The sequence below is a fragment of the Micrasema longulum genome, unplaced genomic scaffold, assembly GCF_059751315.1.
Source record: "Micrasema longulum isolate JH-2025_06_02 unplaced genomic scaffold, ASM5975131v1 h1tg000311l, whole genome shotgun sequence".
Lineage (NCBI taxonomy): Eukaryota > Metazoa > Arthropoda > Insecta > Trichoptera > Brachycentridae > Micrasema > Micrasema longulum.
Window position 1 is genome coordinate 256,059 of NW_028277515.1, and position 21,154 is coordinate 277,212.

General features: G+C 32.0%; 1 protein-coding gene across 1 annotated transcript; it reads left to right on the plus strand.

Moving 5' to 3' along the window:
* Nucleotides 1-153: 153 nt before the first annotated feature.
* Nucleotides 154-18,191, plus strand: st (ATP-binding cassette transporter scarlet). Its single transcript, XM_088224827.1, has 14 exons — nt 154-464; nt 2,642-2,801; nt 4,517-4,565; nt 6,461-6,510; nt 7,557-7,693; nt 8,566-8,736; nt 9,743-9,981; nt 11,146-11,338; nt 13,384-13,518; nt 15,406-15,633; nt 16,120-16,255; nt 17,427-17,532; nt 17,609-17,709; nt 17,941-18,191. The coding sequence occupies exons 1-14, from the start codon at nt 357-359 to the stop codon at nt 18,114-18,116; spliced, it is 1,989 nt and encodes a 662-aa protein (XP_088080953.1). The 5' UTR covers nt 154-356; the 3' UTR covers nt 18,117-18,191.
* The last annotated feature ends 2,963 nt before the right edge of the window (nt 18,192-21,154 follow it).

Consider the following 21,154-nt stretch of genomic DNA (forward strand, 5'->3'; position numbering starts at 1 on the left):
GCAATCAATATAATACTTCCTCAAATTCGATACCCCAAGTTTTAGGTCTTCGACGGGAAAATATAGCTACTGGAACCACTGTGTGGCTTCCTCTACTACCCCCACTTCTTCCTCCTTACCCCCACTTCTCGCTTCTCTCCCCCTTCCCTGACTGGACACACGAATACCGGCAGAGACAAAAGCTGACGTTTCTATCAGACGCAAAGTTTTAAACTAAAGTAAGAACATTCAACTTAACATCGATGTGAACTCTCATAGTGGAACTTCAAAAAGTGTTCATAAAATTTAATTGTGAGACCAATTTAAAAATGAAAAGTTTTAAGCGTTTAGTTTGAATTACAATACGGTTTTCGAAAATGGTTCAGGAAAATTTATCGATGCTGCATCAAAATGGAAATTCATTTACTAATCACAGATCTTTAATAAACACAACTACTGTTGCACTTACTGCTCGAGACTCTGAGGTGAGTTAATTCTATGTATTTGATATATTATGTGTGCAGTTTGAATTTAAATTTGTAGTATATGTGAACGTTTAGTTTAAAAGTGATTTTTTTAAAAAGAAAACAAATTAATACCCGCTGGCAGGTAAAAAAGAACCAAAAACACATTAAAAAAACGAGTATTTTATAAAACGAGATGGATTTAATAACAATGTTTTGTTTTCGAAAGTATTTTTGTATATATTGTTTATCATGGTTTATCAGTTAAGGTATGACTAGTTGTTTAAATTAATATTTTGTACGTATATCTAAATAAATACCTATACATCACATTACCAATATTATTGTTTACAATGTCATAGCTGATATAAAAATAATGTAAATATTTAAAATTTGAAATGTACCTACCTTTATTTAAAGCAGAATTCTTAGATAATTATTTATTTAGACAGATATCTCAACAAAGACGAATAATCTTATAGAAAAGTAATAAGTCAGTCTAGATATTTGCAGTACTCATAAGAAATCATAAGTACTGTAAATGCTTAGGTCTCCGCGGGTCTTTAACTTGTTACGAACACTCCAAACATTCATTCTGACTAATGTTTATTAATATAAATAAATAATACTGTTTATATAATACCCAAAATCCGCACGACTTAAGCACAGGGGCATTATTGCACCGAGAGTGTATTATATTTTGGAAGAGCGTATTAAGTTCTCAAGGACAATATCTATTTTCAAAATAGGGGTTTAAGACTAGATTTTCCTTGAGGGGAGGCATTTGAGTTGGGACCTGTGTCTTTTAGAGTAAATGAATTAACAAATAATGAATAAAATTGTCACCTTAGTCCAGGGTACGTATTCTGATGGGGAGTTAAAATTTATCTTTAATTTTATCTATAAAGTAAAATTAAGTTTTCAGTATGATTAATATAATATGTTAACAGTTTTTTTTCCTAAACATGTTCAATTACCAGTTACCGACAAAGATACATTTACAAGAATTTTTATACAAATATACAGACTTTCGTACATAAATATTGATATTAGTTTTACCGTCTCATAATCGGGGCCCTGGAAATAAAATAATAAAGATAATTAATACAACGACATATTCATAGCGCATGAGGTAAAAAAAATATATTCTATGCTTTTAGCATCTCATTAAAAAACTATGCTTTTTTTCCAAATAGCTTCTTATAATTTCTGTTGAAACTTAAAATGGCGGTGAGCATATTAAAATGTCTTATTGCAGCTTCATCACAAATTGTGAGAAAACATGATAAACTTGTGATAAGACGTATCTTACACTATGCAAATATTTAAGTTATGCAAACAATCACGTTATGACCTACATTTTCATTAAAATCAAAAAATATCTGTCATTATTTTACCCGTTTACGATTTTGAAAATAAATCACTTTAAATTCTTCTTAGTTTTATTGACGACCTACCGGTTTCATCGCTCTCGCGTCTTTCATCTTCTGGTGAAGTAGCCAAGAACGTTCGTCTACCATTCATTAGACCTCGGGTTCGATTTTCGACAAGAATTATTTATTGGGATGGTAAAATTTCACTTAATATTTCATAGTCTCTGGATTGACTTTTGCACGCTGTACCCACATTGCCGAATGTTTGCTTTGGTTTATTATCTGTTTTCTTCAAACCAACAAAAAAAGACAAATACTTATGACAAATCAATAATAAATGTCTCTTATGTAATACAATAGAAATCATATATATACATGAAAATAACATTTTTATGTGTATAAACTTATGTGTATTTATATAATATGCATTATTATTTCATATACTAACTTTGTACACTTTGTGGAAATCTGTTATTGGTTCTGAGTTTATACACTAAATCTGTTTGTTTACTATAAATATGTAGGCAGAACTGTTAGTTTCCCAAAAAAAAAACAATAAATATTCACTTTAAATAAATAAATAATAGAAATGAAATTTGGGAAACGGACGTGGAAAAGAAGGGCAGATAAGTCAGGAATTTTATAAAAAGATAATGTTGGGTAATATGAGTCATCTGAAACGTAAGGCTGATCATCTTTCCTTCGTGTTACATATAACTGAGATACGCTATATAAGCAAGTGGTGAATCAATGCCGTATCTAAGCACCGTTTTATACCTAAAAATGATGATGATTATTTGTTTACTCTGTTATTTTTGTTACTAGGAGAGTCAGTATGGATGTGGGCTAGAAGGCTCAACTCGCCTGACTCGCAGCTATTCCCAGTGGTCCCCCGAAGTACAGGGAGCCACCCTGGTGTGGAGAGAGCTTAGCGTATACGCCAAGCGGAGGTCGGAGGTTGGATTCAAGAGAATCGTCAACAATGGTGAGATTTCACTGCAGAGCAAAATATGAAAGTCCAGGCATTCATTTGTCTAGCTGATGATCTTATATAAGCTAGTTTTAAAAGACGTCGCAATTAAAAATAAGGTACACGATGAGGAAATTCAGTGTTTTATTTGGTTATTTTATTTGTTTATAAACTACTAAACTAAGCCAATTTTTAATTCATATTTTGAGCGCTATGATTTTGAAAAGTTTTGTATTTCTGAATACACTCCATGTGAGACGTCTCGAGTTCTCTTCCGCTTCTTCTCGATCAGTTCTGCCGATTCGTTCGCTGACGGTAAGTAATCCGGAAATCTTTCACAACTCTCTTATCATTAGTTGATTCATATGAACTAGTGACGTCGTTTCATGAAGTACTTTAAAAAAAATAAAATTTTTCGTACATTTTCAAGAATCTTTGCCGCATATATTTTTTTTGTTGATAAAAGTAAGAAAATGCATCGTATTTTGCTAATTTTACAAAAATATAATAATATTCACTAAACTGAAACTTTTTTCTTTTGAATCCATTCGAAGCAACTAGTTCTTATTAACACTTTGAGTACCGGTCAAATACACATAGAATTTACCCTGTGCCCGGCCCATTTTTGTGAAATTTCATGCTTTGTGAAGGGTTTCTTAAAAGTGTCATAATTATTATGAAAATACCAGGTTAAATCAATTGAAACTTCTCATATTTATTTGAAACATTTTAATAAGACATTTTGTATGATAGTTTTGCCAACATTGGCCTTTATGGACAGCCACATTGCGCATTGCAATGTTCGCACACACTCAGGGTCTTACTCCTTTGTTTGTACTTTGCATCCCGGAGCCGTGTAAACACGTGATTAAAATAATCACGCGTTGTGTCCCGGTCCCGTGTTTTCACGTGGTTTACCAGCAGCGAAAAAGTACTAACAAAAGTCACTAGATGTTAATAAAATGCATTTTATTAGACAGCTGGTAAACCACGAGAAAACACGGGACCGGGACACAACGCGTGGTTATGTAATCACGTGTTTACACGGCTTCGGGATAAAAAGTGTTAATATTATTCATAATTATATTCTTATATATATATATATAATATACATTCTTATAAATATTGTTCTTATTAATTTTCGACTTTATACGAATATAAAATACCTATCCGATTAATTTAAATAACGTATTTCTTATGAAAAATCGCTTTCCTTTGTTTTAAATATTAACGAGTTATAAATCTATGCTACCTTACTAACACTTACATAATAAATAAACTTACTAGATGTTAAAACTACCTGATAATATGTTACGACCCAAGAATCCTCTTAGTGTGATATACTCGTACTATATCTTATCTACATACATCCTACATCTTTTTGGCAGCATGTAAACTATTTCTTATCTTTTTTACATAATATACTGTTTTTTGTAATGTAGCTATAAATTTTCACATCTTGATAATTCTTTTTTTAATAATGCCTTTTAAAATTTGGACACAGATATGCTTAAGATATGAATATAATGTTTGTACAATATAATAATATGATATAAAATGTTTGTACAAATATATATCAGGTACGACAGGTACGTAGGTGCTTTTATAAATGGTTAGGAATCAATATAATAAAAATATTATCTTGTATCGTCTAAATATGCTAATATACCTTGTTAGTTTTCGAATATTTAAAGGTATACATGAATAATTGTAATTTATTATTTATGCAGTTACTGGTGCTGTGAAGCCAGGATCCTTAGTGGCACTGATGGGATCAAGGTAATTTATCTTTACTATTATATATTAATATAATTATTTACTTCCAATCTGGTAATCCTCTTCGTGTCGAGTTTATGCAAACTGAAATATTCATCAAGTATAATTAATTGATCATATTACCTACTTGTGCAATTGTGCATACGCCAGTGGGAAATGTACTCGTAAGTAGAAACTATTATGGATGCAAGATGTAAAATGAAGGAAATTCTACCTCCTATATTTTCTTATACATTGACCTTATTAATATCAAATTCCTTGAAAGTAATACCAGATTCCAAATATTGTATTAAAAATATAATATTATCGATATCATCATCGTCGTAATGTCTTTATACGAGCTGAACGGCGCATAGGCCACTAAATAAATATACCAAAAGCAGAAAATCTCAATCATTCTTGTTTTTGTGGAGAGGAAACCACTCAAAACTCCTCAGGAGAAGCCGGCCTATTGACAGTAGTCAACAGGCCTTCCGTTCCACTAGAAGAAGGTTCGGCATTTCAATCATTCTTGTTTAATCACTTGCGGTCAGTCTTAAAGACCGTTTACACGTGGACAACACAATATTGTTTTGTCCCGGGACTAAGCGATTTGTAGGACAGAACATTGTTCCGAGACATTATCACGGAGATAGACGGCAGGCTAACTCAGCGGAACAATGATTTTCTCCACCACCGCGCGAGACAGAAAAAAGATTTTTTATTGTTTAGTTCTTTATTTAAAATTTCCAACACATCTTGGTATAAAATAAACAATATTTTTCGTGAACTCGCTTGTGATTAACGCCGTCGTGTGTTCATTTTCCCGTCGCTCTCGTGTGAACTGCAGCCGAATTTTCGTACTGTTCCAGCTTTCTGCAGGCTTATTCTGTCACAATTTCGTTTCGTAAGTTCGTTCGTTCGCCATATATCCATCTTATTCCATATATACTATATTTTGCTCTCGTTCTGAGGCTGAGGCCGAGGCTGTTCACAGAACTGGGACAAGTCAATATTGTCCTGTATATAGTATTGTCCACGTGTAAACAATATTTTACGCTTCAGCTACCGGTCCAGGAACTATTAAATATTCTAGTGTAAAAATACATTAAAACTCATAAATTTTCATGGCCGTTCAATGCATTTATTTTTCAGGTTTGTTGTTAACCATATCGGTACTTAATCGAATCCGAGGTAGGAAAACGCGCTGACGGCTAGTCCACAATGCAGAGGCCGTGAATGTATGGTAACTTCGAACGAGAACGACAAAGAAAGATGTGGCATGATAAACCAATATCCCAAGTCGGGTCATATCAAAAGTTGACACAATTAAAGGGCATGAAGGACAAGACGTATAAACGTTTAAAAAACTAGAAATCCTCTCTGCCTACCCCTGCGGGGAAATTGCGTAATGGAAGTAGTATTAGTATTTTTAATTTAATTATTCAAAGTATTATTATTACTATGCCGTTACGTATATTTTTACTTCTTTGACGTTACTACAAAGTTATGTCGTCACTTTTTCTGACAACTGCCATTCTAATCATGTTACATTTTAAGGACTATAGTCATGTTATGTCTGGTTAGACTTGTCATTGTGTGCTTGTTCAGGTTAATTAAAAAATTTTCTCCAACGTAATTTTTCAAGTGGTAAGTTAAGTCGTTGTTGTGTTTAAGTTTAAATTGAAATCTACATATGAAAGGTAAACAGGTAGGTGCTTGGTCAGAATTATGTTGCACCATATTTTGTAATTGCATCAAAACAAAGTGATGGAAAAAATCCATCTATTTCCAACTATACTTGTGGGAGTTATTTAAATCACAAAACATATCTGAGGGTCATTTTATTCACAAAAATACACAACAATGCACACATAGGCCGCACATTTTTGTATTAAACTTTGTTTTCTTACTTTCAGTGGTGCAGGAAAAACCACATTGATGAACGCACTCGCCTACAGAAATCCAGGTAAACAAACGAACCGAATCTACTTTAATGAACCTGTTTAAACTAATTTGTTCGTTTAACCAAAAAATATGTTACTCGGCGAATCATTAATAGACCATTTGTCCAAATTAGACAAATAGAGTGAAAAAAATCGTAGAGTTTTGGAAATGATCTTGAACGCTTAGACTTGGGTTGTGTGTGAAAAGTACCCAAGGGACGGGGTGTGAGCTCGAGGAGGGAGGGGGGTTTAAAGGTACCATTTTTCAGTTGTTCGTATAAATCTCGGAAACTATCACTACTATCGAAACATATTTTTAATACAAAATTAAAGATATTTTTTTTTTTTTAAATAACACGTTACATTCTTGTCCTAGAACGTTAGTCCTTTTTTGTCTAATTTGACTGGGCTATAAATGTTTTTAAAAATCTTGAAAGGATACTTACAATAAAATATTTGAATCTTGATCTAATACATATCATTTATAAATTGTTATCCTTACACTAAAGATTGTTTTTCTGTTGTACATAATATTATAGTAATATAATAATATTATAGTAATATAATAATATTATAGTAATATAATAATATTATAATAATATAATAATTAACATTAACTGTATTTTGAAAAAAAGAGATGTATGTTTAATATGTGCATGTATTTATAAATTTTGTGTTTTTATTCAATATCTTTTAGTGTTATATTTTCTAAATTTTTAAAATTGTTTAATATTTTATTTGTTTTATTATTTTGTTTTGCATTTTTTGTTTCTTTTTTATGTTATTTTGTAAACTTGCCAAACACAAGAACCAGACTCTTTTTTGGCAAGTTCAACCTTAAGTATTCCATTTTTTTACTGAATGTATTAAAATATATATATATATTATAGCAATATTTTTTTTATCACTTTGCATAAAATGGAAATTTGCAACTTCCTTTCTAAATCGGAGTCTGATCTTTACTTTTTCTCTAGTAGGTATTATATATTTATTATATTATATGTTTTAGTTCACTTTCTATTTCTTTTTCCAAAATTCCTAATGATTATTGTTTATATACTTTTTTAAGTTGGCTTGAATGTGGATGGAGACATTTTGGTGAATGGGCGTCCCCTCGGTCCTTACATGCATCGTCTGAGTGGGTTCATGCACCAAGAGGATCTTTTTGTCGGGTGCCTTACTGTTGAAGAACATTTAGTTTTTATGGTAAAATTTCTTATCTAATTACTATAAAACGGATCACATTTCAAATTATTATGTTATGTACCCAGTTGTAGCACGTCATTATATCACAAAAAACGTGTTCAAATTCAAAAATTATTGCTTGTCATTTTACGGTAAACTTTCTTAAAAATGTATGAAAAAATAATAAAACTGAACTACTTTGCAACATCACAGGTTCATGTGATAACGTTTTCATAATAACCAATCAACTATAGCGTTGTTATATTGTCGTGGCAATCGGCAACAGATTTCCGATTTCGGAGGTGGCCATATTTTTCAACGTTTAGCGTGTTTTGACGTTTAACGGATATAAATTATTTGTATTTACGATTACGGGGCTCAAATTTTAAATGTCAGATAAACTTACCGACCTGAACTCATGACGTCACGGGCGCTATAATTTCGAAGTTTGGGTGGGAATTTTCAAAGTTATAATACATTTTTTTTAAATCACAGCAATACATAATTATTTGAGTCTTTAAACAAAAAAAAACCACTGAACTTCCTCATGGATTAGATGGAACAAACATGTGTAATATTATTACATGGTATATAGTAAGAAGAAAAAATAATACGAGGTAAGAAAAGAAAATCACTGCAAGAAGGTTGAGAATGGAGATAAAGCGAAAGGGATTTTCACAATACTATTGACCGATTCGGAATTCAATTTTGAAAAATTACAGTTTTTTTCTAGTTTCTTTTTGAAGTTTCGAACATAGTTTTTTTTTTGCAATGGATTATAAGATATTTTTTACAGTTATTATTAGTACACATTTTTCACCTGCATACGCCGTTCCTCAAATACATTTGACTGTTTGATCGAGTACATGAAGTATCATATTGTTTTATTCTAGGCTCAACTGAAGATGGATCGCCGAAGTAGTCGGGTTGAGCGATTACGAAGAGCGCGCGAGCTGCTGAGACAAGTCGGATTGTATGGAGCGCGAAACACCCGCATAGGACTCAATGGAGATGACAAACTGCTATCTGGGGGAGAAAAGAAGAGACTCGCTTTTGCAACAGAGGTAAGTTAACTTCAACTGTTTTCATTTTATTTTTGTTTTAGAGTATAAAGTTTATTTATTTATTTAACACTTCATATACATATACAATTTATCTACATATAAGAGCGGGCATTTGTCTCAAGGCAATTACTTTCTACCAACCCATACCGTTCAATTTGAGAAAATTACAAGCACATGAACATATTCTAGGCATCACAGTATCTAATATGTTTGCGAATAATTTAATTTTACGTAATTGTATATCTAATTTTACTTAATTGTACGCTTTTTCACTGAACATATTGAATGATTAACTACTGAACTGAACTGAATTACTCAGAATCTTACAATTTTATACAAAATTTGAAACAAAAATTAACTAAAAATCTAACATTAGTGGGAAGATTATTTCATAATCAATCAGCTTCTACTGTACAAGAGGAGGCAAAAAAAAATTAGAGCGGTGAATGGATATTAAAAGGTTTCTCTCGTTACTAGAACGAAGAGATATTCCATGTTTCGATATAGGTTACATGTAAAGATCTCTTTGAGATAAACTCCCCAGTTTCCACATCCCCATGTGGAATTATTCAAAATATTATGAAGAAGTGATAGAATGTGAATGTTTCTTATATGTCTGAGTATCGATAGCAAATCGGCAAAATTGTTTATCCAGCAACGTATTTATGCATTTATTTATTTCTTTCACCCATCGTCAGTGAGGTCCTGGGTTCGATTCCAGGCAGAGTGGATGTAAAATATTGATTTCGAAGGTTTTTTGAACTGTTTCTAAGCTGTCATCTGAGACGTAAGACTGATCACCTTACCTTCATGTATCCAATGTTCAAACTACGCTGCATATGGTTTACCAATGCAGTGCCCTATGCACCACTGGGTGCGGAAAGGGAGATGATGATGATTATTTAGAGTTGCATCAAAGACAAACAGCATTGGAATATAAAAAGGCGAGTATTTGTCGATATACTACTGTAAAATTTAAATCTTTGAAATGTTTTTATATTTTCAGTTGTTGACAAACCCGATGCTTTTGTTTTGTGATGAACCCACAACGGGGTTAGATTCGTTTTCTGCGCAGAAGTTAGTTAATATAATGAACATATTGGCCACCAATGGGCGGACTATCATATGCACCATCCATCAACCTTCATCAGAAATATTTACTATGTTCGATCAGATTATCTTGGTGGCTGATGGAAGAATTGCATTCAATGGAAGCTCGAGGAATGCTCTAGAATTCTTCGAAAGGTAGTGCTAGTATTTGCAATGCATGTAATTTATAGATAATAAAATTATAACCTTTTTGTGATATACGAGGCATATCCAGGAAGTAAGAGTACTGTTTGACTCTCATGCTGTGAGAATTTTTTTCGAAAAGGTGACAACCCTGATTGGTAGTGGGGGGTCTCCTGAACACAACGAGCACCGACGACCCTCATTGGTACCAAAATTTGCCTCGAAGTGTTCGTTTCAGTGAAAGATTTTAATTAGAAATCCCGCGAAGTGCGAGGTGCGCGATATCATAAGGTTTCATCTCGCGGAAGAAAAAACTCCGACTGAAATTTTTGCACGGATCAAAACTGTTTATGGCGAAGGTGCTATAAACCAAACAAACGTATTTAAGCGATGTCGTGAGTTTAATGAAGGAAGAACGAATATTCACGACGAGCAAATGAGCGGAAGACCTTTAATTGTGACCGATGAATTGGTGCAAAAAATCGACGATTGACAGTATATGAAATGTCTGCTATTTTTCCACAAATTTCCAGATCTCTGTTATACAAAACAATGACAGAAACGGGGGAATATCGAAAATTGTGCTCAAGATGGGTCATAAAACTACTGACAGAGCAGGACAAATTGAAACGGGTGGCTAGCGCTCGCGAGTTTGAACTCGTTTGGTTGGGAAATTTTGAACCACCCTGCATACTCCGTTGACTTAGCGCCTTCATATTTTCATCTTTTCACCTTCCTGAGAACTCACATAGGTGGAAAAAAATCTAACCAATGGGGAAGTGAAACAAGTGGTCTTGAAGTGGACGAAGGAGATGACGGGAGAGTTCTATGAGGAGGGCATAAAAAAGCGTGTGCCTCGACTTACGGCTTGCATAGAACGGAAAGGCGACTACGTGGAAAAATAAGAAATATATCTTCAAACAATGTACTGTAATTTGTTTTTTATAATTATTTTTTTTAATACAATAATTGAGTACTCTTACTTTCTGAATATGCCTCGTATTATAATATATTAGGCAATAGATTTTAAAATATGTGGGTTCCTTCTTCTACGAAACGAACGTAATGTTGAAAATACCCGGTATGCATCATAACATATTTAATTCCATTCCTTGGTGGGTTACAATTTTGTTTATAAAACCGTAAGAATGTACTTTTTATATAATTGTTTTTTAGCCATGGTTACACGTGTCCAAAGAACTATAATCCTGCAGATTTCTTTATAAGAACCTTGGCACCCACCCCGGGAGCTGAAGATGCATCTCGAGCTGCAGTAAGGAGGATATGTGACCAGTTTGCTGTGAGTGATGCAGCCAAAGAATTGGAGGTCGTTGTTCAGTTGGAATTTCACATCATGAAAACAGCGGAGGTACACATTAATTAATTAATCTAATACAAATATAAAGTATATTGATAATATAAGTAGCCATGTGATTAAATTAATAGCTGCTTAGGCATTAGTGCACGGGGATTCCAAGTTTTACGGAGAGAAAACAATTGAAAGTGTGGTTTTTCAAAACTACACATCTTCTTCTTCTTCGATGGCGCTACAGCCCAAATCGTGGCTAAGCCTCCTTCAACTTTTACCTCCTACTGCGCCTGTCCTTAGCAGCCATTTTCCGATTTACAACTTGTAGAAGCAGTGCTGCATCTTTTTTTTGTCATCCTCCCTCCTCTAATTCTCCTGTTAAAAATTAAAATCTACCCATATTTACAGTAATTCTCTTGTTAAAAATTAGATAGAATCATTGTTTGACATAGAAATTGTTTTATAATACTTTTTTGTATAAAAACAAACGTATTGACATAAAGTTTATGTTGTTATGTTCCAACTTTTAAAAATGATATAAACAATACATGAATTAAATAATATTTCAAACGATTTTTTTCCATTTTCCCGGTTTCAGAGTTTCATTATTTTCTCGATCGAACAAATAAATAATTTGTCAACTGACAATAAGAGCGAAAAAATATTTTATTTTTATACTGCACAATTTATTGCCAATTACAAAATTTAAAATATAAACGTACCTATTTGGTTTAACTATTCTAAATTTTGAAAAATCGTAGTCACGTTTCTTGTAACTAAAAATTATGAAAAAAAAAGTTAAACCTAAAAATTATATAATCCATTCAGTAGCAGTTAAAAAGTCAATAATAAAAAGACAATCGAATAATGAAATATTTTTAATGTATAAAATATAACTAGAAAATCACAAGGCCAGTGCTTCAAATACTAATTTTATATGACGTCATAATGAAGCTATGTCACTTTAGTGCGTAGATATATGCACCGTGACGAACGCTTCCCCTTGTTACATATCGATGTACTTACCCAAAACCTGGGTACAGGTATGGGATCGGTAGTGTATCTTCGTTATCGCTCGAGATAATTTATCTTTAACTATAACGTCATGGTGAAGGTATGACGTCCTTATATCGCTTCCCATTATAATCGCGGACCAGCTCTATAGTCATTACTCCAGCCATCAATTAGAAGTATCAAAAATTTAAAAATTGTTTAAAAAGATCGGAGTAAAACGTTTTTGGTATCCAATTGGTACCAACCTGAATCATTTAATTATATCGAATGATAATTATAAGTAAAGGCTGAATTGAATGCTGCAGCGAGACTTATTTTCGAAATCTCTAAGTTCAGTCATATCACTCCGCTACTTCGAGAATTGCACTGGCTACGTTTTCCACAAACTCTGTTGGCTTATGTATAAATTACTGCACAACTCTGCTCCGCAATATCTAAAGCTCGGGTTTCCTAGGACAGCGGTGCCCGTATTTTAACGGCCGTAGTGAACATTGATGCGGTTGACAGCCGTCGTAACGGTGACTAGAGAGTGGTTTCCTATAAAAATGGTGTTGATAACACCGTTAAAAAATAAAACCACTCTCTAGTCACCACTACGACGGCTGTCCACCGCATCACCGTTCACTACGGCCGTTAAGATACGGGCACCGCTGTCCTAGGAAACCCTAGCTTAAGGGAACTATGCATTCCAAATGAACTAGCTGACAGGCGTCTCACGCTTAGATCAGCTACGTCTACGGCGAGAGAAAACGTTATTATACCTCTAATCAAACAGCGCACTAAATTTAGTGAACGCGCATTTGCGGTCGCAGGCCCTATGGCATGGAATGCTCTCCCAGCAAAGGTGCAAGGCTGTGAAAGTGAAGTGATGTTTCGGAAAAAACTTAAAACCCACTTGTTCTCTAAATTATTTGAATAAATCCGTAGCATGTGACAACAAAACAAATTGTTTTAATTAAATTCCAAATTCAAAAGCTTCAATTAAGTTTATTCACCTATAGAATAACTACATAAAGCGCCCTTGAGGTATTATATTACGAAAATGGCGCTATATAAGTTTTCCATTATGATAATAATAAACTTGGTTTCAGGATTGCTATACTAAAAAAAAAAGTGATTTCAAAAATGCATTCTGGTGGACGAAACTTTATTGCCTAACTTACAGAAGTCTTCTTCAGGTTGTGAGGGATCCTTCGATACAAGCTATAAGGGTTATTCAGAAAATTGTAAGTTGTTTAATATGATTTGCGTTTTTATGTATTTTAGTGGTTATTGGTTTTATTTTATGAATATAGTTAATGCTATTTAATAATTGTATTACTAACACACTCAAATCTTTTTTTGTGCGATTTCGAAGTTATGTGTTTTTTTTACGCAATACAAAAAAGTAATTACCCAAAGTAGCAAAGTGTTGTTAACATACTTTACGTACAAATGCAGTGATTGTTTAGATATGTTTATTGCAAAGTGTCATTGGTAGATATGGAAATCTTTTGGTCTTCCGGAGACACAAGAAAATCCGATTAAATTTTGATTACTAATTATATTAGATTCTAACCGTGAAGAACTATTGTTTACATCTGCCTGTACTATTTCTTCAGGAGATGAGAGCGATTTCGAGCCATCGTTATTTCGTTCACTAGAAACAAAAATAAAATTATTTTCAATTATGAAATTAACGGTAATTGTCTTGTCCGGAAAAACGAGCTGAGAGATTTAGGTGTGATTATGGATGCGAAACTCTTATTTGATTCCCATATTCAGGCGTCTATAAATAAGGCTTACAGAAATCTGGGCTTTATTATACGCACCACTCGACCATTCAAAACAACCGCATCCCTCAAAATCTTATATAATGCATACGTTCGCAGCCATCTTGAGTTTGCATCTGTTGTGTGGAATCCTCGACATACAATTTATATATTACAACTAGATAAAATACAGTATATATTCCTTAAACTTCTAGATCGTAAATCTCTTACATATATTGACTCTTGTGAAGGCTCTTCTTCCTTTCATAGTTTAACTTCCCTTACTAAACGTAGAAGCATTTCTGATCTGTCTTTCCTCTTCAAAATTTTAAGCAATTTTATCGATTTGTCGCGTAAAGTCTACACGAAAAGTTCATTTTTTTATAATTAATTTCCAAAAAAAAAAAATGTTCAAAACTCGTTTATTTATCGTAGCTGCTCCAAATTTAATTTACTTTGTCCCTATTTAGATATTTTTAATGCAAAATTTTGTGACGTCAGAAAAAAACTTTTTGAAACACTGTAAAATGAAACATTTGCCAGTGTGTAATAAGTTTATGTTCCTTTAATTATTCAAAATTTTCAAAATTTGATATAATTCAAAATTTTGATATTTAATTTTATTATAACATCAAAATTTTGAATTGGTCAACTATATTATGAAAATCCCTCTCCTCCACTCCTCCACTCTATTTCCTCATCCCTTAACCTTCTTACGAGCTTTTTTTTTTTTCTCCTGTCTTGTATAATATATTATTTTTCTCTTTACTGTGTAACATGTTCTTTCATTATATTTGTGAAAAACTTTAACAGTATGTATGTACTATTTTTTTATATTTTGTATTATTATATAACAACTGTTGTTTTTCCTTAATAAATAAAGATAAAATAAAATTAAAATAAAAACAAATTGCAGCAAAGATTATCATACATTAATAATTATTATTTCTCTAGTTGATTTCTGATAATACTATTTGTCTAGATGTACCAGGGCTGGTATTCCAAACGCAATTATAGCGCGGTATAGCGCGTTTTTACGTACTAAGTACGCATTATAGCGCGCTGTAAACGCGTTCGGAATACCAGCCCAGACATCCTTTAAATGTTGCTAAAACAATATGTAAACAAAAATGTTATTTTCTAATAAAATGAAAATTTTACATGCCGTATTATTTTCTTAACCTTTCTAAACTTTTTTTTTGCGATTCTGGGTATATTTAAAATTGCCGTTTCAAACAAAATGAGATTTTTTAAATTCATTTTAACTTTTTGAGCAATTTTCCGCAAAATGCATCCTCACAAAGAAAGATTTGAGTGTACTATTGTAAATAGATTTAATAAAATGTGTATTGTTTGTTGCAGTTGATAGCTATAACAGCAGGATTATGCTACTTGGGAACAAATTCCTTTACACAATCTGGTATCCAGTCTGTTCAGGGTGCTTTATTTATTCTGATATCTGAAAACACTTTTACTCCTATGTATTCTACGTTAGCTCTGTTCCCCCAGGAGTTTCCATTATTCCTCAGAGAATATCGCTCCGGACTTTACTCCTGTAGTCTCTACTACATCGCCAAAGTTATTTCGCTGGTATGTCTATATCCCTTTAAAAATGATATTGAATTATAACGCATTGGGTAGACTAAATGTAGAGTTGTTAATCTTTTTTTTTGTTGCTTTAGTTATGTATTTGATGTTACTGCATGGGTAGATATTCAATTTAAAATTTTCCAGTTGTCATATCGAAAAAGAGTTGGAAACACTTTACTCTTATAGCTAATTAAATGTTGATTACGAATCAATAAATAACTCAAAAACGACAAAATACGAGCTGCGGCGGTTTAAGCTCTAGACGGCAGAATACTGGATTTTATCCCCTCTGAAAGTATACTTTAGTTAGAGTTTATAGGTTATATATATTACGAATGAGATGGCATAAAAACACCTTCAGACATTTCATGAGACCTGTATGCCTAATGTTATCAATTTCGGTTGTAATATATTGATTACTATTAGAATCAATACATGTATCCTGAGTTACTTAATAACGCATTTTAATTAATAAACAATTTGAAGTTTCCAGGTTTGGTGATTGAACCAGTAATTTTCGCATTGATCGCATATTGGCTTGCGGGATTAAGAGCAACATTTTATGCATTTTCTATGACGATGATCATAGCTACGATGGTCATGAATGTTTCAACAGCTTGTGGTAAAAATATATATATATTTTTTTTTTAATACTTTATTTCGCATTCTATACGCTAATGCGAAATCTTCTAAACCTGCAATGTTGCACATTAGTAGCGAATTATCACTGATTTATCTATAAAATTAAAAATAATGTATACATATTTGGTAGATATGTTAAATTGGGTTTTTATTAAAATGAAAGACTTTGGTTATTTTTTATTTAATACGAGTATTTTCCGAGTCTCCCTTACTTTTATTACAGAAATTCTACAGGGTAAACATTCGATGCACTTTAATGTCGGAATAATTCGGACCATGTCGGCCTCGTGGTTGAATGGTCAGCACGTTTGCCCACCATGCGAGAGGTCTCGGGTTCGATTCCCGACATGGCTGACATAAAATATTTATTTAAAAGGGTGTTTTCACACTAAAATATTTCATGGTCCCTGGACTGGCACCTGAAGCGTAAGACTGATCATCTTACCTTCATGAAACAAAAATGATAAAGATACGCTGTGATTTGTGCACTAATCAGTGCTCTATGCACTATTAGGAGCGGAAAGGGAGTGATTATTATGATGATGGACCATATCGTAATTCAAAGTTAATACATTTTGCTTATTTTTGCAGAAACCAAAAATATCTTGACTTTGATGAGATCTAAGCAAATCTAAAATTGGTTTTATTTTATTTTTATTTTATTTTATTAATTTTTTACGCCCATAAGACTTTTACATATATGAAAGATGTATAAAATATGAGTAAACAAACAACATTAAGTTTAAAAAATACAATATAGTTGGTATAAAAAAAAGAACATGAGTATATAAACAACATTTTTTTAAAAAATACAATATAAAGAAATAAAAGATAGGAACAGTGTTAAGAAGTATAGTTGGTACAAAAATAAAAATAAAAATATGAGGGTATTAACAACATAAATATAAAAAAAATAATATAAAGTAATAAAATATAGAAGTTAAGTTGGTTTTAAAAAAAATTTAAAAATCTCTATTAAAATTTCTACTGATTTAGGCGTACAAGAAGGGACAACATTTTGCACAATAATTCTGCTGGTTATTACCAAAGAACAACTTATCCATCGATGAATTAATCTCGTCTTCAGTACCTCAAAATAATACTGATCCAAAAATTTACAAAATAATAAATGATTGTTTTTGGTTCTTTAGGCTGCATGTTTTCCTGCGCATTCGAGTCGGTTGCCTTAGGAATGGCTTATTTAATACCATTTGATTACACTCTCATGATAACGTCGGGGCTTTTTGTTCAATTGAGGTGAGACAAACAAATTCATTTACAATGGCCAATTTCATTTATTAAAAGAAAGGACTAATTTATTTTATTATTTCAGTTCACTGCCTAAATACGTCTCTTGGGTACGCTTCCTGTCTTGGCTTATGTACTCAAATGAGGCTTTGACGATTATTCAATGGCAAGGAATTACAAATATTAGTAAGTGATTCATTCAAATAAATAACAATAATAATATGCACAGACTACACAAAGTATAACGTAACTGCCGATGTCGCATTCTGAAACTGTTTTTTTTGTAATTTAATTTTGAAATATTGGCACAGAACTTTCGAAGAAGATTATTTTAATGTATTACTTCTTCTTGCTATCGAGAGGCTAGTTCTGATTTCTTTTGTTTTAAAAAGATAATGTGAAATAATATTTTTACAGCTTGCGAGACAACAAATCCGGATCTGCCCTGTTTACGTGACGGTGAACAAGTTCTAGAGATGTACAGTTTCTCTGACGAAAATCTCTGGAGGGATATATTTGCCATGCTCACTCTTTATCTAACATTTCATTTCATAGCATACATATTCTTATGTTATCGATCAAAGAGAAAATAATTAAGAGTTTTATAAATAAAATGCATATTACAAAAAACATATTTTTGTAATAAAAGTTGTTTTTTTAATAATCGACCACTGTAAGTATTATTTATATTTTACATCCTTCTTTAAAAATAATAATATATACGAGTACCTACCTACTAATTTCCGCCCTTCCTACACACATTTTTATATTATTCCTCATTATTTGTCACCTTGTCCCTTTCGTATTTTTTTTTTTTGTTGGTGGTTCATCTAAACTGCCTAACTAGGGATAGCTTCCCCGTTCTAAGGCAGTAAATAATGTATTTTATAATAATATTAAAAAATATATTACAATTTTATCATAATCTCTTTATCCTAAATTCTAAGTCAGTAAAACTAGTTTTTGTAAATAAATATTGATGAAATTAGAAAAAAAACATTTAATGGAAATCTGAAAATTTTTAAAATAACTTTAACACGATACAATAAACTTTTGACTATTCGGATATAAAATATATATTAATACTAGCGAACCCGACAGACGTTGTCCTGCCCGAACGTTGGCTTGCCTGCTATTAGCTTGGATTTTTTTTATTGATAGTTAAGTAGGTACTAAAGTTCTTGTTTATTATTATGTCAAACTCGGCTCTTCTCACCAACAGGGGTGCACTTTATTTATAAATGCTGTTTTAAAACTGTAATGAATGTCAGTTATATTATTTAAGTATTACAAAAATCCAGTAAAAAGAAATTAATTGGAAGAAACTATTAGGAGTGTAAGGAAATAATCTGATTGGGATCCATAAAAAGGGAATGTTGTTTGTAAACATTCAAAAACAAACTTTTTAAACACAAAAAAACAACATCCTTCCATATTTTTTGTACATGCATTCTCGTCGAATGCAACCCTGGTAGGTCAATGAAAAAAAGATTTATGCTTCTAACTTTTTTTTTGACAGATTCAATTGAAAATTTGAACTACGAAAACGCGCAGGGCAAAGACCTACATTTCGCTGAAAACCGCACATAAATCGGTTAAGCCGTTTAGGAGGAGTTCAGTGACATCACACGTACAGAAGAATGATATATTTGAAGATAATGGTTTAAAAAAATAAATCAAATAAAAAAGCAACCAAGAAAATATTTTATGTAGGTACCCAGTACCCACACCATTAACACGTATCTATAATTAGTTTTGGTTATTTATTTTACCTAAAAAAAATTTACTTATTTTAATCATCTTTTATATACCATGCAAGAGGTCTCGGGTTCGGTTCCCGACATGGTTGATATGAAATATTATTTTGAAAAGGCTGTTTTTAAACTAGAATATTTCATAGTCCTTAGACTGGTACCTGAATCGTTAAACTGATCACCTACCTTCATGTAACAAAAATGATCAAGATACGCTGCGATTGGTGTACCAATGCAGTGCCCTATGCACCATTAGGTACGGATAGGGAATGATGATGATGATGAATTTAAGTTTTGGCTGATTTTTTTTTTCGATTACTCACTACCTTGCCCCTTCCACCCGACCCTATCAGCACCTAAGTACTAATCTGTATATTTTCGTTACCTTTATATTTACACTTGCGCCGTGATTATGAATGAACGAATTCATCGGTACTTATCGAGACGGCATAAAATAAAATCGATATTTTTGTACGAAAATGGGTATTTTTGTATGAAAATTCAAAGTATCTTCACCGGAAACCTGTAATTGAACACGTTTAAAAACTGAATTATACTTTGTAGATAAAATTTAAGATAAATTTTAACTCCCCATTAGAATACGGACCCTGGGCCCCGATTACAATGGGAAGTTAACGTTTATCTACAAAGTATAATTAAATTTTCTGTATGAAAAGCAGAATATGCATACATTTTTTTCTTCTAAACATGTTCAATTGAACGTAGTTATACAGAAAGCAGCCAGCCATAGAAAAGTGAAACTGAGATAATAGCCATTTTGTGAAAAGAGTGAATTATAAAATCTGCATAATAGTTTGAATGTTTTGACTTTAACAAACGAAAAGAATGAATACATAAGTTTTATTATATATATATATTACAAACAAGAATCTTATTGTGTATTTGACCAGTTTAAAAGATTTATAAAGTACCGTAAGATTTTTCTAGTTTTTTTGGTGTTTTCTGCAAATTGAGAAATGCCATTATTGTGATCAACACCTTTTTCCGGAGGTGATTAATACAGTTTTTTTTATATGAAAGCGGTCTGGCTGTTTTTAGCAGAACATAGAATCGACCTTACTGCACCCGATAACATCAATATCTAATTTTTCCGAAATTGTGGACTGGCTGCTTTCTGCATAACTACGTTCAATTATAGGTTACCGACTAAGATACTTTACATGTTTATGCAAATATATTCATTTTCGTACACAAATATTGATTTTTTCTTTAGAGACGGTCGAAGATAACTCAGTTAACTTCCCATTGTAATCGCATATTTACGTACGAAATACACGCTAACAGAGCAATCTCTTTGCGCGCAATTCTGTTCAGAATACCAGCCCTGATGATGAGTAATTCAGAATACCTGAAACAAATAGTGTTATTATATTAAACTTGTATGTGGTCAAAAATTACAAAGTGTTTTACTCTAAATAAATTTTAAATGTTTTTCCACAAAGTAAATGCTGAAACAATAAATTTAAATAAATCGAATAAAATAAAAATGGAATGTTTATTATTTATATACATATTTATTTAATTTTACACCTTTACGCCCAATGTAGTCACAAAAATAAGATACCTATTTATAAAAAATATCGGTAGGAACCAATTAAAAACAACATGAATTATCTACGAAATAAAAGTTTTGTATTGAAAAGCCAATGTTAGAACCATAAAAAGTTAAATTACAAAAAATATATATATGTAAAGGAAAGCACATTATCAGTTATGTATAAACTAGAAACAATAATGTTGATTTTTAAAAAGTCTGGAGGATAAAAAAGTTAATTTCCTCTATCTCAATTATTTTTATTTTCTTAATTTCATATAACAAAAAATAATCTTATTTTGATGTATGTACGCGTTTATCC

Excerpts from the sequence above, each read along its gene's own strand:
- st (XM_088224827.1), top strand. The coding sequence starts at position 357 with ATGGTTCAGGAAAATTTATCGATGCTGCATCAAAATGGAAATTCATTT. Across the intron at positions 2,802-4,516 it reads CAAGAGAATCGTCAACAATG|TTACTGGTGCTGTGAAGCCA; the intron begins GTGAGATTTCAC and ends TTATTTATGCAG. Across the intron at positions 8,737-9,742 it reads GACTCGCTTTTGCAACAGAG|TTGTTGACAAACCCGATGCT; the intron begins GTAAGTTAACTT and ends TTATATTTTCAG.